The sequence below is a fragment of the Hipposideros armiger genome, unplaced genomic scaffold, assembly GCF_001890085.2.
Source record: "Hipposideros armiger isolate ML-2016 unplaced genomic scaffold, ASM189008v1 scaffold_62, whole genome shotgun sequence".
Taxonomy (NCBI): domain Eukaryota; kingdom Metazoa; phylum Chordata; class Mammalia; order Chiroptera; family Hipposideridae; genus Hipposideros; species Hipposideros armiger.
In genome coordinates, this window is record NW_017731412.1 from 1,747,336 (window position 1) to 1,771,822 (window position 24,487).

General features: G+C 56.0%; 3 protein-coding genes across 7 annotated transcripts in view; 2 read left to right on the top strand and 1 right to left on the bottom strand.

Annotated features, from left to right (window-relative positions):
- On the top strand, positions 1–8,103 carry CFAP73 (cilia and flagella associated protein 73). 5 transcript variants are annotated; one of them, XM_019641651.1, is made up of 8 exons: positions 1–219; positions 1,973–2,087; positions 3,379–3,483; positions 3,858–4,058; positions 4,592–4,813; positions 5,068–5,226; positions 6,829–6,916; positions 8,017–8,103. In XM_019641651.1, the coding sequence occupies exons 1-7, from the start codon at positions 164–166 to the stop codon at positions 6,904–6,906; spliced, it is 936 nt and encodes a 311-aa protein (XP_019497196.1). In that variant the 5' UTR covers positions 1–163; the 3' UTR covers positions 6,907–6,916; positions 8,017–8,103. The 5 variants fall into 5 exon arrangements, with proteins under 5 accessions (XP_019497196.1, XP_019497197.1, XP_019497194.1 ...); XM_019641652.1 differs by having other exon boundaries at positions 1,982–2,087; XM_019641649.1 differs by lacking the exon at positions 8,017–8,103 and having other exon boundaries at positions 5,068–6,840.
- DDX54 (DEAD-box helicase 54) lies at positions 7,810–23,235 on the bottom strand. The gene is made up of 19 exons (XM_019641648.1): positions 23,110–23,235; positions 21,592–21,662; positions 20,843–21,031; positions 20,675–20,724; positions 19,515–19,556; positions 19,296–19,391; positions 18,485–18,606; positions 18,320–18,381; positions 18,108–18,239; positions 16,708–16,918; positions 14,734–14,868; positions 13,984–14,214; positions 13,821–13,894; positions 12,950–13,156; positions 11,678–11,826; positions 11,471–11,584; positions 10,781–10,885; positions 10,442–10,554; positions 7,810–8,420 (listed from the first exon to the last, which is right to left on the bottom strand). The coding sequence occupies exons 1-19, from the start codon at positions 23,162–23,164 to the stop codon at positions 8,188–8,190; spliced, it is 2,391 nt and encodes a 796-aa protein (XP_019497193.1). The 5' UTR covers positions 23,165–23,235; the 3' UTR covers positions 7,810–8,187.
- Positions 23,236–24,398: 1,163 nt separating this feature from the next.
- Positions 24,399–24,487, top strand: part of RITA1 (RBPJ interacting and tubulin associated 1) — a 6,666-nt gene continuing 6,577 nt past the window's right edge. Inside the window, exon 1 of the mRNA XM_019641578.1 lies at positions 24,399–24,428. Coding sequence (XP_019497123.1) covers positions 24,399–24,428 — 30 coding nt within the window. The remainder of the gene's footprint in view (positions 24,429–24,487) is intronic.

Consider the following 24,487-nt stretch of genomic DNA (forward strand, 5'->3'; position numbering starts at 1 on the left):
TGCGTGGATGGTTGCCTGGGCAACAAGGGCCTGCTTGGTGGCTGCCTTCTGGGACTATTGAACAAGCTGCCACACCACCCTCAGTCAGAAAGCCCCCAGGGCCTCCTAGCCTTCCGCAAAACTCCAGCCAGGTGGAAAGAAAGCCGGGGCAATTGCTGGGAGAATGGCAGTGCCTTGGGAGAAATATTTCCGACAGGCCTTGCAAGAAAAATTGCCTAAGTGAGTGGCACGGGACGGGGGTAGGGGGGTGGGGTGGGGGGTGTAAAAGGATGGCTGGAAGGAGGGCAGGAGTGGGTGGGATGGCCCATGCTTTCCGTTCCCCACATCCCCGGATCCTGGCTTCCTTGGGCTGTCCAGGGTGGGAGATTATCGCCCTCACTTCACAGATGAAAAGTCTGAGGCTCAGAAAGAGCCGGCGACTTCCCCGAGGTCTCAGGGCTAGTTAGGGCAGAGTTGGGTCAATAGCCCAGGTCTCTAACCTGCCCTTGATCCCACCCCCAACTGACATCCGGCTGAGATTAGATCATTTGAGCCCAGGTGGGAAGAAATTACTCTGTGGACTCTTGCCCCACCCCCATGCCTGCAAACTGCATTTTAAAGGAAGAACGGAGGTAGCTTGTCCCATGCCTGCTTTGTGTTCAGCAATTCAGTCTTAGAATCTGTAAAACGAGAGCATTTCCCCTGGACCAGAGGTGGCAAAGCCTTGCTGAATTGAATGTGCATCCCTTCTGCTCCCTACACAGCTGACCCTATGGGGCTGTGCCCAGTCCCTCCTCTCCTGAGAGCCTACCTCCCAGCACCCAGCGGCCTCCTGGAACCCTCCCCCAAAGGTCTAACAAGTGTGTGTCTTAACTTGGTCATAGCAAGGGACTGACCTCCCCTGCCCCCACTCAGCCTTCTTCCGTCCTTAACGTCCCTCTGGCTTCTAGGCTTACCTTTTTTTTTTTTTTTTTTTCCCCTACACCGTCGCTGGCGACTCACAGCAGCCCAGCTCCAGGTTGAGCTGTTGTTCAGCATCTTAGCTGTAGAGGGCAGTGTCACTGGCCCTCATATGTGGGATCCGAACCGGGGCCCTCTGGCGTCCCAAGCCAGTTCTTATCCATCGCGCCACTCAGCCGGCCCTAGGTTTACCTTTGACTTCTTCCTTACGGGGAGGCCCCCATCACTCCATCAGCTCAGCCCGCAAACTGTATCCAGAATCGAGCCCGTCTCACCTCTCCACTACATCCACTCTGATCAGAACCACATCTCTGCGTGTATAAGTCCATCACTGGTTTCCTGCAGCTGCCCTGTCCCTCCCACTGTCCTTGCCCCCACAGCAGCCAGAGGGACCCCTCCTCTGCTCAGAGCCTCCCTTGCTGCCCCACCTCACTCACAGTCAAGGCCAAAGTCCTCGCTCACCACAGTCTGACCCCAACTTCCCTGGTCTCAGTTCCCGTCTCTCTCCTCCTCCCTGCCTCCCCTCTGGCCACACTGGCCCCCTTGCTGCAACTTCTGCACACCCAGGTCCTTCCCTTGGGGCCTTGCAGTGACTGTACCCTCAGCCTATCTGTTCCCTGCAGATATCCACAGGGCTCTCTCCCTGTTCCCCTTCCAACCTCTGCTCCAGTGTCACCTCCTCAGAGAAACTTTTCGACCCCTCCAGTGAAAGATTTTTCGCTTTAGTACCTACCATGTCCTAGCATTATTTATTATTATTTGTTAGCATGATTTTCTGTGCCCCCCCCACACACAGCAGGATGCCAGCTCCTGGAGGGCAGGAGGATTTGTCTGTCTTGTTCCCAGCTGCAGCCCCAGTGCCTAGAACGGTGCCTGGCAAAGAATAGGTGCTCAACACAATTTGTTGAATGAATGAAGAATTCAACAGCCAGTAGGTGGTTAATAGTGGCGTTTCAGGCACCAGAGGGACGTGTGAGCGCCCTGACTCAAGAGTCAGGAGGCAAGCCTCCTTCACCCCCACATCCTCCTTGAGCTCCTATAGGAAGACCCCAGAGCACAATGCAGACCACTTCCCACCAGTGCTGCGTCTCCTGGAGAAGAGGCAGGAGTTGGCAGAGGCGGACCAGGGCCTGAGGGCCCAGAAGGAGGTGAGTGCCCACTTTACTCCTGAGACTTGTTGGGATCCCGGATCCAAAAAAAAAAAAAAATGGTGGTGAGCAGGGCAGTGGGATATGATGGAGCCAATTATTAGCTCCACTTCACCACTCTGAGTCTTGGTTTCCTTGTCTGTCAAATGGGGACCAAATGAGATCAGTTGTTGGTATAAATTAATGTGCACTGAGCACCTACTATGTGCAGGGCACTGCACTGGGATCTAGTGGCCTCACTGCAGTCCCTGCCCTCATGGGGCTCACAGTCTAGAGAAGAAGACAGACCAGTGTCCAGCTGGTGACAGCTATGAGCGGGGAAGCACTGAGAAGGAACTGTGGGAGCCCAGAGGAAGCCCCTAGCTCTACAGGGGGGGTGATTAAGGAGGGTTTCCTGGAGGAAGTGATGTCTTAGGGCTTGCTGAAGGGCAAGTCGGTTTATCCAGCAAAAAGGCACAGGGTGAGGAGGAAGAAACAGGCTGAGGGAACAGCATACAAAGACTGGAAGGCGGGCCAGCCGAGTGGCTCAGTTGGTTAAAAGTTGGCTTAAGAGTGCGGGCTCTGAGCAATGGGGCCGCCGGTTCGATTCCCACATGGGCCAGTGACACTGCGCCTGAGCTGAGCTGTCGCTGAGCTGCCAACAGGTGGCAGAATGGCTCAGCTGGTGTAACAACAAGATTGCCTGTTCGATGGTGGGCTACACCCACCCGCAACTAAAGCTGAACTTGGCACCTTGAGCTGAGCCGCCGCCCGGATGGCTCAGTGGATAGAGCATGCACTCTTAACAACAAGTCTGCTGGTTCGACTCCCTCATGAGATGGTGGCTACGCCCACCTGCAACTAAGACTGAACTTGGCACCTTGAGCTTAGAGGCCACGAGCTGCTGATGGGCAGCCAGATGGCGACTGGCGCCCTCCACAATGCAGATCGAAGAACAACTTGGCTAGTCCCATTCCCCAACACTGTTCCCCTCCCCCAATTCCCCAATAAAATCTTTAAAAAAAAGACTGAAAGGCAAGGACGAAACACGGTGGTCAAGTGGTTTGAAGATAGTGTGTCAGAGGAGAGAGGGTAAGATGAGCCTAAATGAAGGACAGGGACGCTGACATGCAGGGGCTGCAGGAGGGCACGCCGGCTTCTTCGTCAGGAATGGTGGGAGCCATGGATGGATTCAAGCAGGGGTGCAGTGACAAGATCAGGGACAACTGATGAGAGAGGGTACGTGTGAGCCTGAAGGCACTGGATGACTTGAACCCCGGAACACACACAGACACCCACTCCTCACCCCCAGGTGTTCCAGACCACGATGGCAGCCCTGAAACTGCGCCGGGAACAGTTGGAAAAGAAGGAGCAGGAGCTAAAGGGGTCCTTTGTCCGCTTTGACAAGTTTTTGCAGGTAAGTGGAGCCTGCTGTGGGGAGGCAGGTCACAGGGTCACAAAGTCACAATCCTACAGGGGCCAGACAGGTTACATACATTTAAAAAGTGCTTCTACCAATACAAAGGAGAGTGGTGGGAAATACGCATGTACTACATGAAGCATTTGAGTTTTTTGTTTGTTTGTTTGTTTGTTTGTTAAGCATTGGAGAGGAGAAAGGGACCAAAAACAGATTCTGGCTGAGTTTGGCCCGCGGGACCATCTGTTTGCTACCCACAGCTCAACATGTGAATGCTGGGGTGTTGCGGGGAGTTGGGGGTGTGTGGAAGCGGCCAGCTCTCCAGGCTCCCAAGTCCTGAGGGTCGTCGCCTCTTCTCCATCCTTCCTTCCTAGGACGCCGAGGCCCGGCGTAGCTGCGCGCTGCGGAGGGCGGCAGAGGAGCGGCACCGGGCCGGCCGCCGGGAGGCCCAGGCGCTGCGGCTTCGGGCCCAGCTGGAGGAGCTGCAGCGGGAGCGCGCCCGGCTGCAGCGCCAGCTGGAGCGCCTGGAGCCCTGCGCGCGCCTGCTAGTGCAAGTGCTGGAGCAGCTGCCCCAGGTGAGCGCCCTGCAGGAGGTGTTGGGGCTCAGCGCCACCATGCAGCACTGGGTGGCCTCCTCATACACAGCTTTGGAAGTGTGCGCTGCTGCAGCGCTGACTGTATGCCAGCAATCACCACTTACTGAGCGCTAACTGTATGCCAGGACACGCTTTGTTCTTGAATTCTCCCCAAGGCCCACCGAAGTGGGTCCTGTGATTGTCAGCTCCATTTTACAGATGAGGTAACCGAGATTCAGACAGGTCACTCTTACTCAAGGACACACGGGCAGCCGGGGAGAGGAGATCCAGGCACTCAGTAAATATCAGTCGAATGAAACAGTGAATTATAATATTAATCACAGGCAGGGAGCTTTGCGAGTCTTGATGGTGGCGTTGGGGAGGGGCGGAGTAATCCCACTCCTGGGGCAGAGGCTGTGTGATGCTTGCATTTCCCAGGTGGGCAAACTGAGGAGACGCAGGAGAGCCAGGTGGCCTGGGGGAGGGCAGGGGGCTGCAGGCCCGAGTGAGTCCCCCTCCTGACCCCATCCAAGTTCCAGGAGATTCCCGAGCTGGTGGCGCGCTTCGATGCCCTGGCTGACACGCAGGCGGCCCTGAGGCTCACGGAGCGCCAGCGGCTTGGGGAGCTGGAGGAGGCGCGCGCCCGGCTGCAGCGGCTGCGGGACACCTGGCAGGACGAGCTGCTCCGGCAGGGCCAGCGGCGAGCGCAGTTGCTGGAGCGACTGGAGGCGGCGCGCGAGCGCACGCTGCACTGGGTACGGGCCGCCGGGAGCGGGTGGGCGCGGGGACCCCAACTTCCCCGCGCCGGGGTTGATAAGAACAGATGGGCGATGCTTACCACCGACGGGCAGGGGCACTAATGCGCCGTTTTTTAGGCATCAGAAAGCACTTTAGGGCCTGACACCGTTCCCGCACTCCTCTTCTGGCAAGAGCCCCTCGGTACAGGGCTGGCCCCGCCCTCCTCAGGCCATCACACTTTAATATAGGCAAGGGGCGGGGTGCTCTCCAGGAATCCAAGTGGGTTCAGATCCAGAACACAGCGGCTGAGAAGACCCTGCTCCTGGGGCGCACCAGGATGTCGGCGCTCAACCTGTTCCAGCTAGTGTGTCAGCATCAGAGGCAGCCACCTGCCCTGGACATCGAGGACACCGAAGGGCAGCTGGAGCAGGTGAGGGCCCCCTTCATGGCACCCGCAGACCCAAACCTTCAGGAACTCATGATGCCTGAAATCCCACCTCTCTGGGTTAAGCATACCACTCTGTAATCAGAGCCCAGGAGAGCTCATGCTCCTAGCACCACGGATGTGGGCTCAGGGGCCGCCCAAACCCCCTGCCTAGGAATCCTGGGTTGGTCATGGCTCTGACAGTCTTCTGCTATGTGGCCACAAGTCGAGCCTCTCTGGGTCTGCGTCCTCATTTTCGCAGGGGGGGTGGGGGCTAGGTGTATACTGACACATGGTACGTTTATGCCGAGAGTCCTGCTTTTGGCCCCGGGTTCAAGCAGCACGAACAAGGGAAATCATCAGTGAGAAACCAGGAGCTGGAGACGCTTAACTAACCCTCACCCTCTTGCTCCCAGCACACACAGGCCTCGCCTCCCCTAGGAAGGGTGGTGGTGGCGTCAGGCAGTGGCCTTTCTTTCAGCAGCATCCAAGTGTCACTGTGGACCAAGGATGCCCAGCTTTTCTATCCATTCAGGTTTGGAAAGTCGTCAAGCACATGACATGGTTTACAGCAGAGTGAGGGGGTTTCTGACTTCAGGCATTTATGGGTCTAGGGGCTTCCCAAAGCATGACCTCCTTGAGAAGAGTGTGGGGGGGAGAAACACAGAGGGAGGAACCCAACTTTTCCTCTGCCATCCCACCATGGCCCTGTGGCCAACAGCCAGGATTCCAACCAAATGCCAAGAACGGGTCCCCAGAGCCTACCTTTGTGCCACATCCTGAGTTGGGTGGACTCAGATGGACCATTGCTCTCCCAAGCGTGGCTCTGAGGCAGGACAGAGGCTTGATAGGAAGGAACAGTAAAAGCCAGTCCGTGTTCAGCCAACCCTCTGATTCTACCACAAAGACAGGCTCCGTGAGGGCTGGTTAGGCCTGCCACCCGTCTCGCTCCCTGGTCTCGCTGCCTGGGACGCACCCCTGGAGGCAACAGCCGCTGGCCGGAATTCAGTAACACGGTTTCGTTTTCACTGTATTATTTTTACAGCTACTCCTACTTACGACAGGGGTAACTTAAAAACTTTTTTCCATTTTTGGTGGCGATGTAGTTTCCTTCTCAGATATTTATTTCAGTGACAAATGTGAAGAAAGACCAAGGGGAAGTTCGCCATCAACGTCTAGTTCTTGGCAGTGGATCCACGGGTGCTCATTACGTTCGTATCAATAAATAAGTTAATTAAAACAAAATAAAGGAGGGCCGCCCGTGGAGAAGATGTATGTCATACACCAATGAATATGACTGATCCAATTAAAAGGAAAAAACATGAATTGATGCAAGTGAAAATATGAATTTAATTATCATACAGGTGATAGGCAGGTAGCAAACTGTGAAGGCATCTGCTACCGAATCATTTGGGAGGCTGACTGAGGCTTTAAAAACCCAGAAAGGTTTAGGTCAGGTCGCTGCCCCTGGGAACCGCCAGCACTGCTGTCTTTTAAAGGGTTCTCCACCCCCACCCCTGCTTTGCAGCCTCCTGAGCATTGGGGATGGGGACTGGACACTCAGGGGCTTGGCTGTGACTTTGGCTGTGTTGGGGACCCCCCCCCCAGGTGAAGCAGTTCATCCTGGACCTGTCTACCATGCTGGCCAGCTTTCCTCAGGCCCAGCCCGCTGCCCCGGCCCCCTAGCCTGACCCAGGTGAGCAGTGGAGGAGGGGGGTCCCCCAGGGACCAGACACCTCCCCTCCTGAGAGGAGGTACACATTTCCTGCAGGGTGCAGGCTGAGTGGCTTTCACCTGAAGATGGGAGGGCTGTGCCCACTCAGATTGCCGTGGGGGCGGCATGAGGGCTACACAGCAAGTACTCAGGGCTATGTGGGGAAACCAACCCCAAATCCATCATGTGGCCTGGGACCAGGTCCTTCCTCCAGGGCAGGTGGGGCATTAAACAGGCTGATATTTGTCAGGTGCTTGCAATGGGGCCTGGCGCAAATTCTGGTAAATTCTAGGTGGGTGGTAAGTCAAGGAACGTCAATAGGACCAGCAAGAGGGTCTCGGGGGCAGACACCCATTCACAGGGCACCTGCTCACAAAAGCTCCTTTATCGTGGACAGGCACTAGGTGACCACCTAGTGAGTGGCCTGAGAGTCCAGCTGCAAGAGGCTGCCCTTGACCTTCCCAGGACCCACAGGGGCTAAGGAGCACAGGACAAGATGACCTCTGGGTGTGTGGTGGGGCAGTTTAACCCCTTCACAGCCGGAGAGGAGCAGCTCTGCCCTCTACCCCAGGGTTCTGCGTCCCATCTCCCTCCCACAGTCCACTCAGAGCTTCAAGGCTGTCCTGACAGGAGGAAGGGGACTAACTGCCAGCCTCGGGGCTCTCCCACCTCGGGCAATGGACCCGTCCACTGAGCCTCTTTTTTCTCATCTGCAAAATGGGGACACCAACAGAGCCCACTCTCAGGAGATCCCTGGTGGGATCACACGGGACTTGCCCACATGCTGTCAACTCGCCCAGCACACTGGCTGGGGTTTTAGTCTGGGTCTATCCCTTCCAACCCCTCGTCGAGTAGACTGCACTCCTGGTCTGCCAGAGGTGCTCAATAAACGTTTATTACATTAAAAATACATCAGTGGGCCTTAGGCACTCAGGGCTCAGACCCGGGTGGCCACCACCTCTGAACCCAGAACACGTTGGAAGTAGCAAGAGCCGAGTTGCCAGTCAGGTCTCGACCTGCCTGGCCTTGCTGGCAAACTCCTATGCACCCTTCAAGACCCTGCTCGAATGTCTCTGTCTTAGGCACAGGCAGCTGCTGTCCCTCTGTGGCCGTGCAGCGCTCCTTCTCACGGACGATGGTTCCTGCGGGGAGCTCCCCGGACACCCAGCCCAGGGCCAGGCACACGGTACACAGGGAGCATTTGCTGACGTCCACGTGTGGACCGAGCGAGAGGCCGAGGGGCCGAGTCACCCTTACATCCTCTTTCTCATCTTGCCCTTCTTGGAGTGGGCGCCCCGGCCGAAGGCGGCCTGCTGCAGCTCCTGGGCGTGGCGCCGGTTGCGGGCCGAGAGCTGCCTGAGGCCCCCACGCTGCAGGAAACGCACCTTCTGGGTCCGGCGCCTCTGCTTCAGGATCTGCTGCTTGGTCTTGAGCTCCGAGCGCACGCGGCCGGCGGGGGTGCCTGGCGGGCGGGTCTGGGAGGCACCTGCGGCACAGGGATTCAGGCAGCTCAGCCTCTGGGTCTACTTCCAAGGTCTCCTCCCAGAAGCCTCCGGGTTGCTCCCCTCTGCTCCCACTCCCACTCTGCGTTCATCACTGTGGTCTCGGCCTCTGGCGCATAGTAGGTACTTAATAAAGCTCATGTAATCTACTAGAGTGGACAGTAGCATGGACCCTCAAGCCAGAACTGCTGGGGTTCAAATCCCAGCTGTGGCCTCTTGGACCTTGGGCAAGTCACTTAACTGCTCTGTGCCTCAGTTTCCCCCTCGGTGAATGACTGAATAATCGCACCTACCTCATGGTGCAGCTCCTCCTAATGAGGAGTCAAGGAGTTAACACCTATGTGTACAGTGCTCAGAACTGTCCCCTAGCCAGGGACTCCTCGGCGTTACTGGTATGATTATCCTTCAACAAAGGCTGACTGAGCACCTTCTCTATGCCGGGCACCAGGGACCCGGCAGCGACTGAGGCAGACTCCAACCCCTGTCCATGGACTGCATGCTCTAGGCTTGTTCGATGAAGCGGATGTAGCCTAAACTTCCTTTGTCAGGAGAGCAATCGAGAGGCCAGAGACGGGCAGGGGCTGGTTTGAGGCCACACAGCAAAGCGGCAGCAGCAGAGGTCAGTGTCCTGCCTTACCTGCTCTGCCAGGTCTCTGAGGCACTCAGCCCTGCCTTCCTGGCTCCCTACTAAGCCCTGCGTCCCCTTCCTCTTCTGTGTCCCCTCCCCTCCCAGCTCCTCCTGACCCACAGGGCTCCCCGGCAGATGATCATTAAGGCGGCCCCCAATGTCTTCACTGAGGCCAGGGCGCCTGACAGGGACCCATCACCTCCAACGAGGACAAAGCACAGGGAGGAGAGCTGCCTTTCTCACAGCCGCAGGCCACCCGCACCCCCAGGCCCAGTGAGCACACAGTAGCAGCCTGCTCCACCCCAGGTAAAAGCAGGAGCGGAGGGGTGAGGGCGAGAGGGCCCAGGGTGGGCAGGGGCACATCCGCATAGACAGAGAGAGACACAGAGAGAGGGGAAAGACAGATGGAGAGAGACGAAGCCGGGAGATGTGTGTATGTGTGTGTGTATGTATGCGCGCACGTGGCTGCACAGGTGTAGAGAGGAAGAGAGACAATGAGACAGGTGAAGAGATACACAAAGACTGAGAGATGGGGAGAGAAACAGGGAGAGGGGAGGGGGGACAGTCAGAGATGGAAAGAGAGACAGAGACCCAGAGAAGGACAGAGAGGAAGTGTCAGAGAAAATCAAAGGCTGAAACAGAGAGAGCTAGAGAGGGAGACACACAGGAGATGCCATCAGCGAGAAGGCGAAACGCTGACCGACGGAGCGGAGACCATGCGGAGAGAGCACAGGAGGCCCTGAGGGAGGCGGAGGACAGCCACAGGGGCCGTGACAGAGAACAGGCCACAGGCTACAGGACGCAAACTCAGAGAGACACCGACAAGGCAGGGACCAGCCCTGTGGGGTTGGGGTGTGTGGGAGGTGACAGGGACAAGCGGGGCTAAGGCCCGCCTGAGAGTCTGGGACACAGTCCCAAGTTCCTCTCTCCCCAGGGAAGGCCCCTGTGGGGGTGGCAGGCAGCTGGGTGACCCAGGGCCAGTCGCTGCCCTCGTGACCTACTTCAGTGTCCTGGCCTGTAGGGTGGGCATTCTCAGGCTTCTCGCGCCAGGTCACGTGTGGTGAGTGGCCAGCACAGAGCCTTTCTCCACACGGCAAGTGGGAGCCCTCTGTGACGGCAAGCTGGGAGTAGGGGAGACGGGCTCCAGCCCTGTCCCTTCAGAGCCTGTCAGAGCCCTGAGGGGCTGACTCAGGTCCTGGCATGCAGGGCAGCTGGCCCATCTTATGGTCATTAAGCACAGGATCTGGCAGATAGAGCGGTTCAAATCCCACCGTAGCCGGCCACCGGCTGAGGGTCCCAGGCCGGATCAAGGAGGACCAAGTTCTCCGATGACCAAATGTGCCACGTGCCGACCTGTTTTGAAGTACATCATCCTACCTTGGCCTCGGCCCCACTTCCCACGTCTTCGGTCCGGGCCTCGCCGGTCAGATGCCCCTTCCTCCTCCGAGTCGCGATCATCGATTTTCTGTTTCTTCTTCCACTTCTGATAGCTGGGAAGCCGCGTTAAGGAGGCTGCTTGTGGGATCCTGAGGCCCTTGAGAATCCTGGGCTGAGAGAAGGTCCCGCCCCCTCCAGCAGATACAGGCCCCGCCTATAGGAGATGAGGGTAGAAGGCGCTCGGCCCCGCCCCCTCCCATAGGAGACTCGGGGTAGGTGTTTGGCCCCGCCCCCCCACAGAACTGGGTAGAAGCCACTTAGCCCCGCCCCTCAGGATACAGGTCCCGCTTGTAGGAGCTGCTGATGTAGCGGCCACTTTCTGTCTTGATCTTCTTCTTGTCCTCCTGTCCTGACTGTCCCACAAACCGCTTCTTCTTCCGGTCCCTGCAGGAGAGGAAGTTGGGAGGGCTGCCACGGAGGGTGGCGGCTGGCTCCTCTTGGGTCCGTTTCCTCCCCTGACCCTCTCATTGGGTTGTTGGAGGATTCCAGAAAAGCAGAGCGGCCATGTCTGGCATGCAGTAGGTGCTCAATAAAGGCCCGTCCCCTGCCCCTCCTCACCTTTCCCTGGTAGCTCAGGTCTCAAAGGCAGTGTGGGGGTGATTAGGAACTGGGGGCCTGGGTCAGGGGCAGGGTTCCCAATCCCCACTCTGCCACCTCTTAGCTGAGTGTTTGTGTATGTGGGGGGAGGGGTGTCCATCGTCCCTGCTGTGTGTAACCACAGGGGAACAAAACAGAAAAAGGGGTCACCTTTGCTGCTGTGTCTGATCACATGGGGGAGAGAGTGGGGGGGTCATAGGTCATAATCCACGCTGTACGGGATCATAGATCATAATCCATGCAATACAGGACCTATTTCCTGTTGTAGAGATCAAAGGGGAGTCAGGACAGGCAGGGGGTCGCATGCTGGGTGCGTGGGACCTTGTGGCAGACAGGCAGACATGGAAGGGCTGTGCCCCGGTGCTCACTCACCACTTGAACTGCTGCTGGCCCCTGTTCAGGTTCTGGGTCTCGTCCCCCATCAGGTCCAGGACAGCGCCAGCCACCTGCTGCTCAAAGGCGCCTCCATCCCCACCGACTCTCAGGCTGCGGCAGGGGGGGGGAGATACCACAGGGTTGATGGGGGCCCATCAGGCCCCACTTGTCCCCCCCACACACCCAGACCGGCTGGCCACTCACCCCCGCTCGCTGTCGAAGTCCTTGGGCCGGTAGGGCACGTAGAAATCCTGGTCCCGCTGCCAGGCCTCCTCTCTCTGTCTCTTAGCTCCCCGGTCAGGTCCTGGCCGCGGCCGCTGCCGCTTCCGGCACACGACCTCTGTGAAGACGTCCTGGCAGACCAAGGCCCAGTCTTATCTGCAGCCCCTGGGAGCCCACCTGCCCCTCACCACCAGTCCAGCTGGAGCTGAGGGCCAGTGGCTCCGTGACTTTAAACGTTTGCTATTGCCATGTAGACCCTCCGTTTCCTCCTCTGCATGTGCAGTGCAGTACCACCCCGCCTCAAGCACCAGCAGGGGCAGGACAGGTTGGGGGCGGGAGCGAGGGTGCCAACCAGGGAGGGACCCACGTTCCAGTCCCAGTTTGGTCTCCCGGGCTGTGACCGAGGCCCTGCCCTTCGAGGGGTCTGGCCTTGCTCTATATGACAGGGACTAGTTTAGGGGTTTTCAACTGTGTGTTTTGGCTATTGAATCCTCGTTCCAAATCAAAAATGTAAGAGGGACGGACTGGTGGGTGAGCAAGCCCAGGACCCTGCCCACCATGTGAACGGGACACCTCTGCAGTCCCCCAGCCCTGCCTTCTGTCATGAAGCCCAGTGTCTGATGCTGCCCATGTCACACCCTCACTGCTGCCTACAGTCCCTGCTCTGCCCCTTTCCACCTGCCCTGGACCTCGGATTGAGACTCCCGATGGTGACGATGACAAAGACACAACTACCACTGGGGATCTGTCACGTGCTGTCTGGCATCTTCCCAGCAGGCCCAGGACCAGATGCTACAGTCACTCAGCTGCAGTGCCCTGGTCCATGATGTTCTGAAAACCAGCTTTCCTGAAATTCACTTGGTAGCAGGAGCCACCAGAGCCAACAAGAGGCTGTCTAGTTGGTGTCTAGCTCATCAGTGAGGGGACTGGCATGTCGCATGGCAGAACCTCTGGTGACACCCCAGACCCTGCTGAGGCGTTATGTCCTACGTGGTGCACCCACCCTAAAGATTCTGAATCCTAAGACACGTCTGGCCGCCAGGGTTTCAGGTGAGGGATGGTGGACGAGTACAACACCCCGTTCTGCAGATGGAAAGGCTGAGGCTGAGCCGCTGACTTCCACAAGTATCAGGGGTGGGACTGCATCCAGCCCAGCGACTGCCCTGAGGACAGCCCCACGGCTGCTGGGACGTGACCCAGCCCTTCCCCCAGGCCCAGGCCCAGACTCCGGGGTACCCGGGGTGAGGTCCGTACCTCCACATCCTCCTCTGCTGCCTGCTCCTCCTCCTTCGGCTGTTTCTCTTTCAGTGTTGGGCAGCTTGGGGCTGGGCCAGCTGGGCCCCCCTGCTTTCCCTGCCGCCCCTGCTGGAAGCTGGCAATAGCCTTGCGGTCCTTCTGCCGCTTGGCACGCATCACCTGGCTGCTCAGGTCCCGGTTGGAGGCGTTGATCTCAAAGATGGTCTGTGAAGGGGACACCCCAGTCCTTCACCCACTGACCTCTCCTCCCCAGTTCCACCCTCACCAGCCTGGTGGGCTCTCTATAGCATTCCTCCCCAAGTCCTTTCAACCCTACACAGTGGGTACTCTCATTGTCTGCAACTCACAATTAGAAAGGGAGCCCCAGAGAAGGTAAGTAACCTGCTCAAGGTCACACAGCTTAGGCGAGCCAGAGCTGGGATATCAGCCCAGGTTCACCTGGCTTTGGAACCAGTGCTCTTAGCCATGACACTCCAGCTCCCTCATCCTGACGCCAGCTGGCTGGCAGGCTTGCCCACTCCTGGGCAGGTCTTCCCCTGCTTTTGTGCACACCTCCCCTAGGTACAAGATGAGGTGCCCATGGGAGTCAAGAGGAGGTAAAAGGCTAAAGCAAGCCAGCTTCTCAGGCCTCTAACTGGCCTAGGGCATGTCACTCCCTCTGTGAGCCTCAGTCTGCCCATCTGAAAGTGGCAGGAAATGGTTGTCATATGGGGAACCTGCTGTGGACCCCCAGGGATGCTTCCAGAACAAGGGGCATCCCTCGAGATGCTGATAGAGGCAGAGCTACAGATTAAGAAGCTGCAAGCTCAGATGGAATCCCTGCTGGGGGCCAGGAGCTCGACAGGGTTCCTGCCCAGCCGTCACTCACCGCCCGCGAGCGGTAGTTCTTGATGCTGTCCACCAGCCTCAGCCGCTGCAGCTCCTTTTCCTCGAAGCGCGAGCCTGGCGGGGAAGGAGGCGTTAGGCCGGGGCTCGGCCCTGCAGGGCCCGCCCCCGTCCCAACCCCAACCCCGCCCTGCACAGGCACTCACTGAAGAGGGGGTGCAGGCCCAGCACCGCGAGGTCCAGCTCCTTGGCCCGCTTGATGGACTCGGGGGAGGGCGCCGGCCTGGAGCGCACGTACTGCTGCTGCGCGTTGTCCGCCACGTGGCCCAGGCCCCGCAGCTCCAGCGACGCCTCCAGGGTGTTCCGCAGGCCGCAGTCCTCCTCATCGACCACGCTCTGCGGCACCCGGCCCAGCACGCCATCCACTCCAAGCGCACCTGCCACCCCGCACCGAGCCGGGTCAGAGGACTGCCGTCCTGCCCACCCGCCAGCTCCCCCGCCCAACTCTGGCCCCTGGATCACAGAATAGACCCCGTGGTTGCTGAGGTGTCCTGTGTAGTTAGGGCTACGATGGCTGAGCCTGTACTGAACATGCACAGACTATTTTTTCTTGTCATTATTCCCTAAACAATAGTTTAACAACTATGTAGCATTTACATTGTATTGTATTAGGTGTTACAAGTAATCTAGAGATGGTTTAAAGTATATGGAGGGATGTGTGCAGGTTAAATGCAAATACTACACAATTTTATATAAGGGGCTCCTGTGTCTTCATATTTTGGCATCTGTGGGGGTCCTAGGACCAATCCCCTCCAGATACCAAGGGACAACTGTATAGGGATCCTCTCCTGGGGTCAAATTCAGCCCCACCCCCTACCAAAGCTACGACAGCTTTGTCCCCCAACCGAACCATGAACTCCACGAGGGACCCCAGCGCCACCCCAGCCTCCACTCACTTGAGGGCTCCTCGTGGGATCGGGCAAGGGTGAGGGCACGGCCCAGGAACAGGTGCAGGTCCAGCAGGTAGGGGACCTCGTCTGGGGCCACCAAGGAGTAGGCTGTGCCACTTCGGCCGGCCCGGGCCACACGGCCTGAGGGAGGAGGTGGTCAAGCTTCCGCAAAGAAAAGACTCCACAGCCCAGAAAAAGTCCCCTGTCCAACCCTAAGGGTGCAAGCCAGGCCAAGGTTGCACCTTGCTGAGCTGCTGTCCCCACCTATGAAAGGGGAAGGGGCACCGACGGTCACCAGGGTTACCTGCATGGGAGTGCATGAGCCAACACAGTGCTCTGGGAAGTTAGCCGAGATAAAGAAAAGCCTCTGTTCATTGTCAGCATCAAAAGTCCTCAGCATTCCCACTTTGGGGGATTCCCCCCCAAAAAATAACTAGGGATGCAAAAATTCCCATACAGGGTGTCTACCGCAGTTCTGACCGGAATAGCTCCAAGTTGGAAACCACTTATAGACTTAAGGAGAGCGGACTGGTTAAATTAATTAGCTAATGACCACAATGGTGGGAGTTATACAGCAAAGAAAAGGGCCTGGCAAACGGGTCCGGTGGCCAAATCCACATCCTGCTTGTTTGCGTGAATCAAGTTTTATCGGCACACAGTCAAGCTCCTTCATTTACTTCCAAATATGGCTGCTTTCGTGCTACAAGGGCCGAGATCAGTAAGAGACGATATGGCCCACGAAGCCTAAAATATTTACTCTCTGGCCCTTTACAGAAATAACTTGCTGACCCGTCATAGTGACATTTAATGGTGAATGAAAAGTTGCATGACGTACACTGATGCAAACAAAGGGTAATGCAAAAAAATGTCCAGCGTGATTCTAAGTTTGTGTTAAGTAAATTTCCACGCGTAGCATTTCGTTTTGGCTTGTTTCTGCATCTGGCAAAAACAAAGTTTCACCACATTTGGAAGATTCATTTGGGGTGGTCTGATGTACACTGTTGGTCACGCGGTGCACGAGAAATTCCTTTTGGGGGCTCTGGGGACCCCTGAGGAACGCATAGGGCCAGCTCTCCCCAGAGCAGGAGAAACGAGGGCACAGCAAGCAACAACCAACAGGGAGATGAGCCCCCAGATGTGCAGCTGGGGATCCAGCAGGCCTCCCACGAACCTCAAATTTCAAAAAAGAAGGCAGCAGTGGCAAAGGACACCAAAGTGACAGCCGTGTCACCAGAGAGGCAATCCCAGCTGTCCCACTTTGCTACCTGTATGACACCTGGCCAGTTACTAGCCCCCTGGCCCTGGGTTCCTCATCTGTAAAGAGAAGCTGATGCTGCCAGACCCACTACCCAGGGCTGTTGTGAAAACAGAAAGAGCTGCTACGAGTGAAACGCTTGGAGCAGGGCCTGCCGGGAGCATTGGGTGAGCAGTCACCGCCACAACCACGGGTTGTGGTACCTGTGGTACGGTGTACGGGTGCCTTACTGCCCTCTAGGCACTTTGCTTCATTTCCCAACTTTCCTACCATGTGCGTGTCTTAATTTTATAACTGAACCATTATGTCGAGTGAGTTGGCCTGTGGGGGCTGAGGGGCCCAACCTGCTGACCTGACAAAGCAGGTAGTCAGGAGACCCTGTCTGCAGTGGCGGAACGGGAGGCAGAGGGGTCGGTGTGTTATTTAAAAGCTGCAAAGGTGCCCAGGAGGGGAGCTAAAAAGGGAGGAGGAGGCTGAGGGGCCACACCATCCAGCGCCACGACAGGTAAGAGAGAGAAGTCCAGGGCTGGGGAATCCGGAAAGTGGGGAATCACCTCCATAGAGCCTGGGGCTGCCCATCAGCCTCGTGCTCGGGCTGCATTCCCCCCGAGATCCTAATTGATTGGTCAAGTCCCTGGGCCTCGGTTTCTCCACCTGTAGGGGCAGGAGTCCAGCCCTGCGCCCTCAGCTCCCAGCAGAGCTCGGAGGCCCTGCTGGCCCCTTACCCACGCGGTGCAGGAAAAGCTTGCCCTTGGCCGGGAAGCTGTAGTTGATGACGTTGTCCAGCAGCGGGATGTCCAAGCCCCGGGCGGCCAGGTCAGTCACGATGAGGGCGGCGCACTTGCCGTGCGTGAACTTGGCGAGGTTGATCTTGCGGGCCGTCTGGTCCAGGGCACTGTAGATGTGGGCGCAGCTCACCCCCCGGGTCGACAGCAGCTGCTCAGAGTCAAGATGGGAACAGGAGAGGGGTGAGGAGGACACGTGCAGGAGAGAGGAAAGGCGGCTGGTCCGGGATGGGGACGCCATGACATGGCGGTGAGCCTCATCCTGACTCTGTCACTCACAAGCTGCCTGACCTTGGTTGGGCAAGTTACCTAACCTTTCTGTGCCTTTGCTGTCCTCATCTGTAGAAATGGGGAGAGCAACAGTTCCTTCCTTGTAGCTGTGTTGTGAGGATAAATCAGTTTATACATACACAGTGCTGAGAACATAGGACGCACCGTTAAAGGGTTAACGACACTTTAAAAATGACTATTTTGGTCTCACTCCTCAGTGACCCCAGCAGCTGCACGCACAGGGGAAGCACCGTTAAATGTATGTCAAGTAAGTGAAACCCAGTGAACTGTATCCTCAGATAACAGACCCCAGGTGTGGCTGACAGGGTGTGGGCGGCACTGAGTGGAAAGGCGCCCCCGGCAGCCTTCTGGGCACAGGGACACCCCATGTTTTAATGTGGCTGAGGATGTCAGGTGTATACATATGGAAAAACTCATCAAGCTGCTCATGTGAAATGAGGGCACTTTACACAGCTTACTGCATGCAGGGTCCGCCTCGATTTTAAAGAGCAAAGCACAGGGCCAGCCGAGTGGCTCAGTTGGTTAAGAGCTCGCTCAAGAGTGCGAGCTCTGAGCAACAGGGCTGCCAGTTCAATTCCCGGCCCAAGCTGAGCTGCCACTGAGCTGCCAACAGGTGGCAGGATGGCACAGCTAAGGAAAAAAAAAAATATATATATATAATAATAATAATGATAATAGAAAAAAAAGCAAAACACGTGGGACACTGAAAATCTAGAGCAAAATGATAGGATGGCTAGGAAATACTTCAAGATAACCTGGGTGGAGGGAAATAGCTGAATCAAGACTGGCCATGAGTTGATAACCGAGTACTTGGGAGTTCATTATTGCTATTTTCTAACTTTAGTATGCGTTTGAAATTAAAAAAAACAACAACAGAAACGTTTAAAAGAATAAAAATAGTACTAAGCCCTGGCCAGGCCCGTGTCCCGCTCTCGTGCTTCCCTCTCGTGGCCGCACATGGAACTGCAGCCCCAAGCTAATGATGGAGGTGCAGGTTCTCAGGAGGCGGTCCCAGGGGTGTCTTGCCCAAGCCTGCCAAGCCTTCTCACCTCACTGAGGTATTCGGCGTGGTGCTTTGTGGCCACGAACACCACCGTCTGGTCCTGGGGTCGTACCACGTTGCGCAGCAGGTGGAGCAGTACGGCCGCCTTGGTGTCCTCACGCACGATGAAGAAAGAAGTCTGCAGAGAGAGGGGCCATGTGGGTTGGCTCTGGGGGCCCCCGGACAGGGGCGTGGGGAGCAGTATGGGTGTAGCCTCACCTTGAGCTGCTCGTTGAGTTTAGTGTCCACATCTAGCCGGATGAGCACGGGCTCCGTGAGGCCTGTGGTGGGCACAGAGGCAGGTGGAGGGGAGTCACTGAGGGACCAGCCCCTGGGGCCCAACCCGAGTCCCAGCACCCAGCCCTGTTCCCCCTGCTCCCTCACCGGCCCGGGCGAACTCCACCAGCATTTTGGGCAGTGTAGCGGAGAACAGGACGGTCTGATGGCCCCCTGGGAGGCGGCTGATGATTTCCTGCAGCTGCTCTGCAAAGCCCATTTCAAACAGCCTGGGAAGGCAGAGGGCAGGACGGGGTCAGGCAGGGGCTTCCATTCCAGTGAGTTCCAAACCTCAGTCATCCTCACCCCTCCCAGGTGTGCTGTTTGCCTCACGTTTCTTGAACTCAGCTCACTTTTTCTCTATTTGACAACTTCATCTTAAGCAACAATGACCTTGAAATCTTGGGTCTGTTCTGTTTTGTTTCCTACAAATTCAGGTCAAAATAAGTGACAGCAGCCCTCGCTCTGAGCCACGCACCGTTCTGAGCACTGGACGAATATCAGCTCCTGAGGCCTCACAAGTACCCTGTGAGGTTCATGCTCTTTTATCCCCACTCTGTAGTTGAGGTCACCAAGGCCCCTAGACCCTCAGTGACTCGGCCAAGTACACAGAGCTGTAATTTGATCCTGCCTGCACTCTCAACTTGCGCTACTTTTCCTGTCTTTGAAATCATGTGTTTGTTGCTTTATTATTCTTCCCAATAGTCCCAAAAATAATATAAAGAAAACTATTGGTCCAGGGGCCCGTCAGCTCCGGCGGTGCCTGTGGTGTGTGGCATCTGGGAAAATGCTGCTTTGATCCTGGCCACACGGGTCTCTCCTGGCAGAGCCCTTCCTCCCAGCCAACCTCACCTCCCTCTGCCTTCCCGGCCTCGGGGGACAACCTGGACACGGTGCACAGCGGGTTCTGCAGCCTTACCTGTCGGCCTCATCGAATACCACGTACTCCACGCTCTGCAGCTTCAAGTTCATCTCCACAGCCACATGCATCAGGCGCCCAGGGGTAGCAATGATTCTGGAAGGGGGTGTGCAGGCCAGGTCACCCAGGGCCAGGGGCACCAGCAAAGCCCCCATCTCAGTCCCCAGCCATTGGCCATCTGGGAAGGGACCCCAGAGCATTGTCCCCAACCACACTCACATGTCAGGGTTTTCATGCAGGGCCGAAAACTGGTCTTCCATTCTAGGGAGAAGGGGAGATGTCAGCCTGATAGAACAGGTCTGCCGACTCCCTCTCCTCCCCCATCCCAAATGCCCAGGTGAGTCCCACTCTCTGGCTTGCAACTGGGCGAAGGCTATTGCTGAGATCCTAGGCAAAGGCAATGTCCTGCCTGACGAGACATACAAATTCAAACATTCAAAAGGACCAACACAACAACAAGTTTCCCAAGGAGACAGGCTCAGCCCCAGAACCCACCTCTCTCCTGCTCCCCAAACTTTAACAAAGCTGCCTCTGACCCACAGCGCCAGCTACCAACTAACACTGGAACTGCCAGCTGCACCTAGAACCCCCCGATTTCCTGGATCTCTTTGTTCTTAAATCGTTTGAGCACATACATCCCTAACTTTGGCCATCCTCTGAAACACCCCTGGGACACTTGTAGGAGCCAGAATTCTGGGCCAGGCCTAGCCGAGGGGGGCACTGCTCACAATCACGAGCTACAGAGATAATAAATTATAATGCAGGCAAAAAAAGCACTGGACAGCAAAACACTCAGAATCGGCAGCGACTGGTCACAGTGACTTGGAGAATAAGGGTGGGGTGTCCTGTGAGAGAGAAACTGTTAACAGGGAGAGTGGCGAGGCAGGAAATCCTAGCTGCGCCACCAAACCACTGCATGGCTCTCGGCCCATCACCTCCTCCGTGTGCTCACCTGTAAAACAGGTGTGGTGCTTGCCACCTTGGAAGGATGGTACCAGCACATCAGGAAAAGCACATTTTGCAAATGTGAGCTATTACTAACATGTTTTGATTTTTGTGCATTCTACTTTTAAACAACCCACCATTAGGTATATTAAAATATACACAACTAAGCTACCGTTTAGGTGACCTGTGTGTCACCAGCTGTCTGTCAGGAGCATCAGAACCCCTGTCTGAGTGCAGTGGTTGTGTGGAAATTTCTTTGGGGATTTTACAGCATGTTTCCCCTGGTTAGTTTTTCGGGTTTTTTTGGAATGTGCCGAGAAGTTGCTATGGTTAATAAGCCACACAGGCTCCGTCAATCTGATACCCTGGAGGCACGTGCTTGCCCGGGGGTGACTTGCTCCCCCCACCCCACCCCCAGTCCAGGGGACTCTTACTTGTCCCCGCCCAGAATCAGGGCAGTCTTGAGGCCAGTGAACTTGCCCAGCTGTGGAGAGAGAGAGAGAGGGTGAGAGAGAGTGAGGGGGAGGTGAGTCAGCCCACTCTGGCCGCCCCACTGGCCCCAGCTCAGCCCAGCCATCCCTTTCCCCCCGGGCCTGACATACCTCCTTGGTGAACTTCATGGTCTGCAGGGCCAGCTCTCGGGTGGGTGAGAGAATGAGCGCTCGGGCCCCGGTCTGGGCGCTGCGGGTCTTGAGCCGCTCAAACATGGGGATGAGGAAGCAGGCTGTCTTGCCACTGCCCGTCCGGGCCATGGCCACCACGTCCTTGCCATCCAGGATCACCGGGATGGTCTGGAGAGGAACGAGTGGGGGAGGGGCCGGGTCAGCGCCTGCACCCAAGCACGCGATCCAGTGCTTCAAGTCCCCAAGGAGTGGGCCAAGTACGGGGTCTCAGTGACTGGGAAGGGGCCTGCCGCCCAGCCCTGATCCCATTCCTGCCGAAGCCAGTTTGCACACCTCTGGGGATGAGCAGCTCACTAAACCCAACTCTTTCCACGGTTAGAACATCCTTCTGCAGGTTAAGCAGACTCTACCTCCCTATCTAGTTCTCCTCCTTGGGACCCCAAAGGAATGTCTCCCTCTCAGCTCAAAGTCTGAGAACGATCACGAGTCCCGAGTGATAACAGGGCGCCTGCGAGCTGCCTGTGCTGGGCTTAGCAGTGGGCAGCCTCGGTGGCAAAGAAGCCCAGGGTCGCGTCTCTGCTCTACTGGGCCCAGCTTTCCACACCTATGAAACAGGCAAGCTGTGTGTGGCTTCAGAGTGAGAGGGGCGACAGACGCGACAGCTGGGACAAGGGGTGACTGTCAAGGGCCAGGTGGCTGATCCCCTCCTCCCAAACCCAGCAGCGTACCTTCCTCTGGATGGGTGTCGGCACCTTGTACCCCTTCTTCATGATGCCTTTGAATACTGGGTAGCTCAAGCCTGGAAAAGACACGGCAATGGCCAGGGGGCCGGGGGAGCCCCCACAGCACCACACTCCAGAAAGCTACACAGGACAGGTGACTCTTACGTCGTCAAACAAATAGCAAGGAAAAAAAAGAAAAGCCACAGAGCGAAACTGATGACTGAGATGTAAGATAAATCTACCTACTGTGGGAATATGAACCTTAAGTGGAATCTGTTTGAACACACTCTTAATGCAACGAGACAACTGAGTGTGTAAATGCTGATGGGATCTTGGACGGTACTGAGAACTGTGTGCATGTTTCAGGTGTGTACGGTCCTGCCTCTCTTGGAAGCGGGAAGTAGTTAGGGACACAAGGAGTGGGTTCTGGGACTTGCTTCAGACTCCTCCGGGATGAATGGGGACAAGTGGGTGGGGCGTGGCTAAATCGAGACCAACTTTAAAACCACTGAGGCTGGTGATGGGCACGCGGAGACCCACTGCATTCTATTTTTCGCATGTCTGTAGCTTTTATAATGAAGAGAGTATTATTCCATGACAAGGGCAGGTGACAGGTGTGAGCATGGGTGTTGACAAATGAGGCACATGGTACTATCAGGGGGAGGAGGTGGCCTTCGGAGACTGCATGCGACTTGGGCTTGTGGAGATGGGAGGACAACGGGAGGCCCAGGGCCAGGAAAGCACCATGATTTTAGCTGCTTTCTGGTCAATTATCTTTGTGATTCAGAAAGGCAAAATATAGCCATATATAGATGCATTTATTGGCTCTTTTCTTTGACTTCTGATGAATTTTAGCACATTTTTAATATAATAACTGGCTGTCTAGGTTCCTTTTGGGAGTTGACTATTCATGTTCTTCACTCAACTCTCTATGGGGTGCCTGTCTTTTTCTTATTGATTTGTGAATGCTCTTTGCATATTAGGGATACTTATACCCTTTGTATGTCCCATAGGTTGCAATATTAATACATTCCTGACAGAGCATTTACTTTAACTTAGTTTACAGTGTTTTTGGCATACACGTGTCTAATTGAGAAAAGGGTCAAAGTAACCAGCGCTTGGGTCACACTTAGAAAAGCCTTCTTTTCCTTCCTAAGATTATAAAAATGTTCATCTTGATGTTTAAATCTTTGCTCCACATGCTGACTTACAAACAGCAAGAAAGAGAGTTCAGCTTTATTTCCATCTAGCCGGTGTCCCAATCCCACGCAGCTATTCCATCTTTCCCTCTCTGCTCTGAAATGCCATCATCACGCAGTAAATCTCCGAATGTCTTTGCCTGTACCTGCACCAGCATAACCCTCAGTCCTGCTCTAACCACTTTCTCATTGAGTCAGGCCCGCTGTGTGCACAGGGAGGCCTGACTGGCTTGGACACCGTGTCTGCTGCCTCAGTCTACCCAACACCTACCACAGTGAGCCCCGCTGCCACTCCCCCAAGTCCCCAGATGCCTGGCTCACCCACCCATGGACTGGAAGCCTCCAGATTTCTTCTTCTTCTTGTTCTGGGCTCGCACCATTTCCCGCGTGTCAGGCTCCACGTCCGAGGTGCATTCTGAGGTGGGGAAGGTGGGCAGTGGTCTGCCAAGTCCCAGCTGGGGAGGAAGAACAGAGAGGTAGCAGCATCACTCCAGGCACCATCCGACGAATGGGGGCAGTGGGGGTGGGGGTGGGCAGGGGCTGTCCTGTTCCCAGTCTATCCCCTATTCCAGCCGATGGCGCGCCTGCCAGGTCACGTGACTTCTCTGCTAAAGGGCTCGCCTTTGACTGGGCCAGGACAGGACAAAGGGGCAGAGAGTAGGCTCTGCAGACAGACTGCCTGTGTTTCAACCCCAACTCTGTCACTTACCAGCTGGGAGACCTCACATGAGGGACTTAATCTCCCTGAGTCTGTGTTTCCACATCTGGGAAACAGGGATGACAAAAGGATATGCCTCACAGGGTGTTGTTGTGAAGACAAAACAGGTAACTGTGAAGTGTAGTAGAATGGCACCCAGCACATGGTGATATCAAAATCATCATCCTAGCCTGTCATTCAAAGCCTTCAAAATTAAAAGCTCTAGAGAGCCTATCAAAACATCTACTATGGGGGCAGCTGGTTAGCTCAGCTGGTTAGAGCGCAGTGCTAGTAACACCAAGGTTGCCAGTTCGATCCCCACACGGGCCGCTGAGCTGCGCCCTCCACAATTAGATTGAAACAACTACTTGACTTGGATGGGTCCTGGAAAAACACACCGCTCCCCAATAAAAAAAAGAAAAAAAAAGAAAAAAATTAAAAACTCTAGAGAGCCCATCAAAACACCTACTATGTGTGAGGTACTAGATTTTTGCAAGCTGCCCTGTCCCCTTCTCCCCAAACCTCTTTCTGATTCATCACCCCTCCCTACCTCCAGTCTCTCTCATGCCTGCCTCTTCTCTGCCCATCCAGAACTCACTTGTCCTAGCACAGCTAAGTCCAACCCAGACGCCTCCTCTGGGGAGCCTTCTCAGACTCCAGGGCTATCCCCTTCCTCTCAGAAATAACATGTATGGAGCACTAAATCATAACAATGGCTAGAACTTACATGGCACTTAGTCTAAGCCAGATGCTGCTCTGGATTAACCCACCCAATCCTCACAACCACCCTGGGAAGTGAGAACTATTATTTTGTTCATTTTACAAAGAGAAGGAAACTGAAGCACAGAGAGGTGAAGTGACCTGCCCAAAGTCACACAGACAGCAAGTGGGGGATCAGAGTTTGTGCTCTTTCCATTATGACCCTCTACGTCCACGACACCATCTCGGTCAGAGCTGCAGCCTGTCTCTGAGCTAAGAATGGTTTTTACATTTTAAAAGGCTGTAA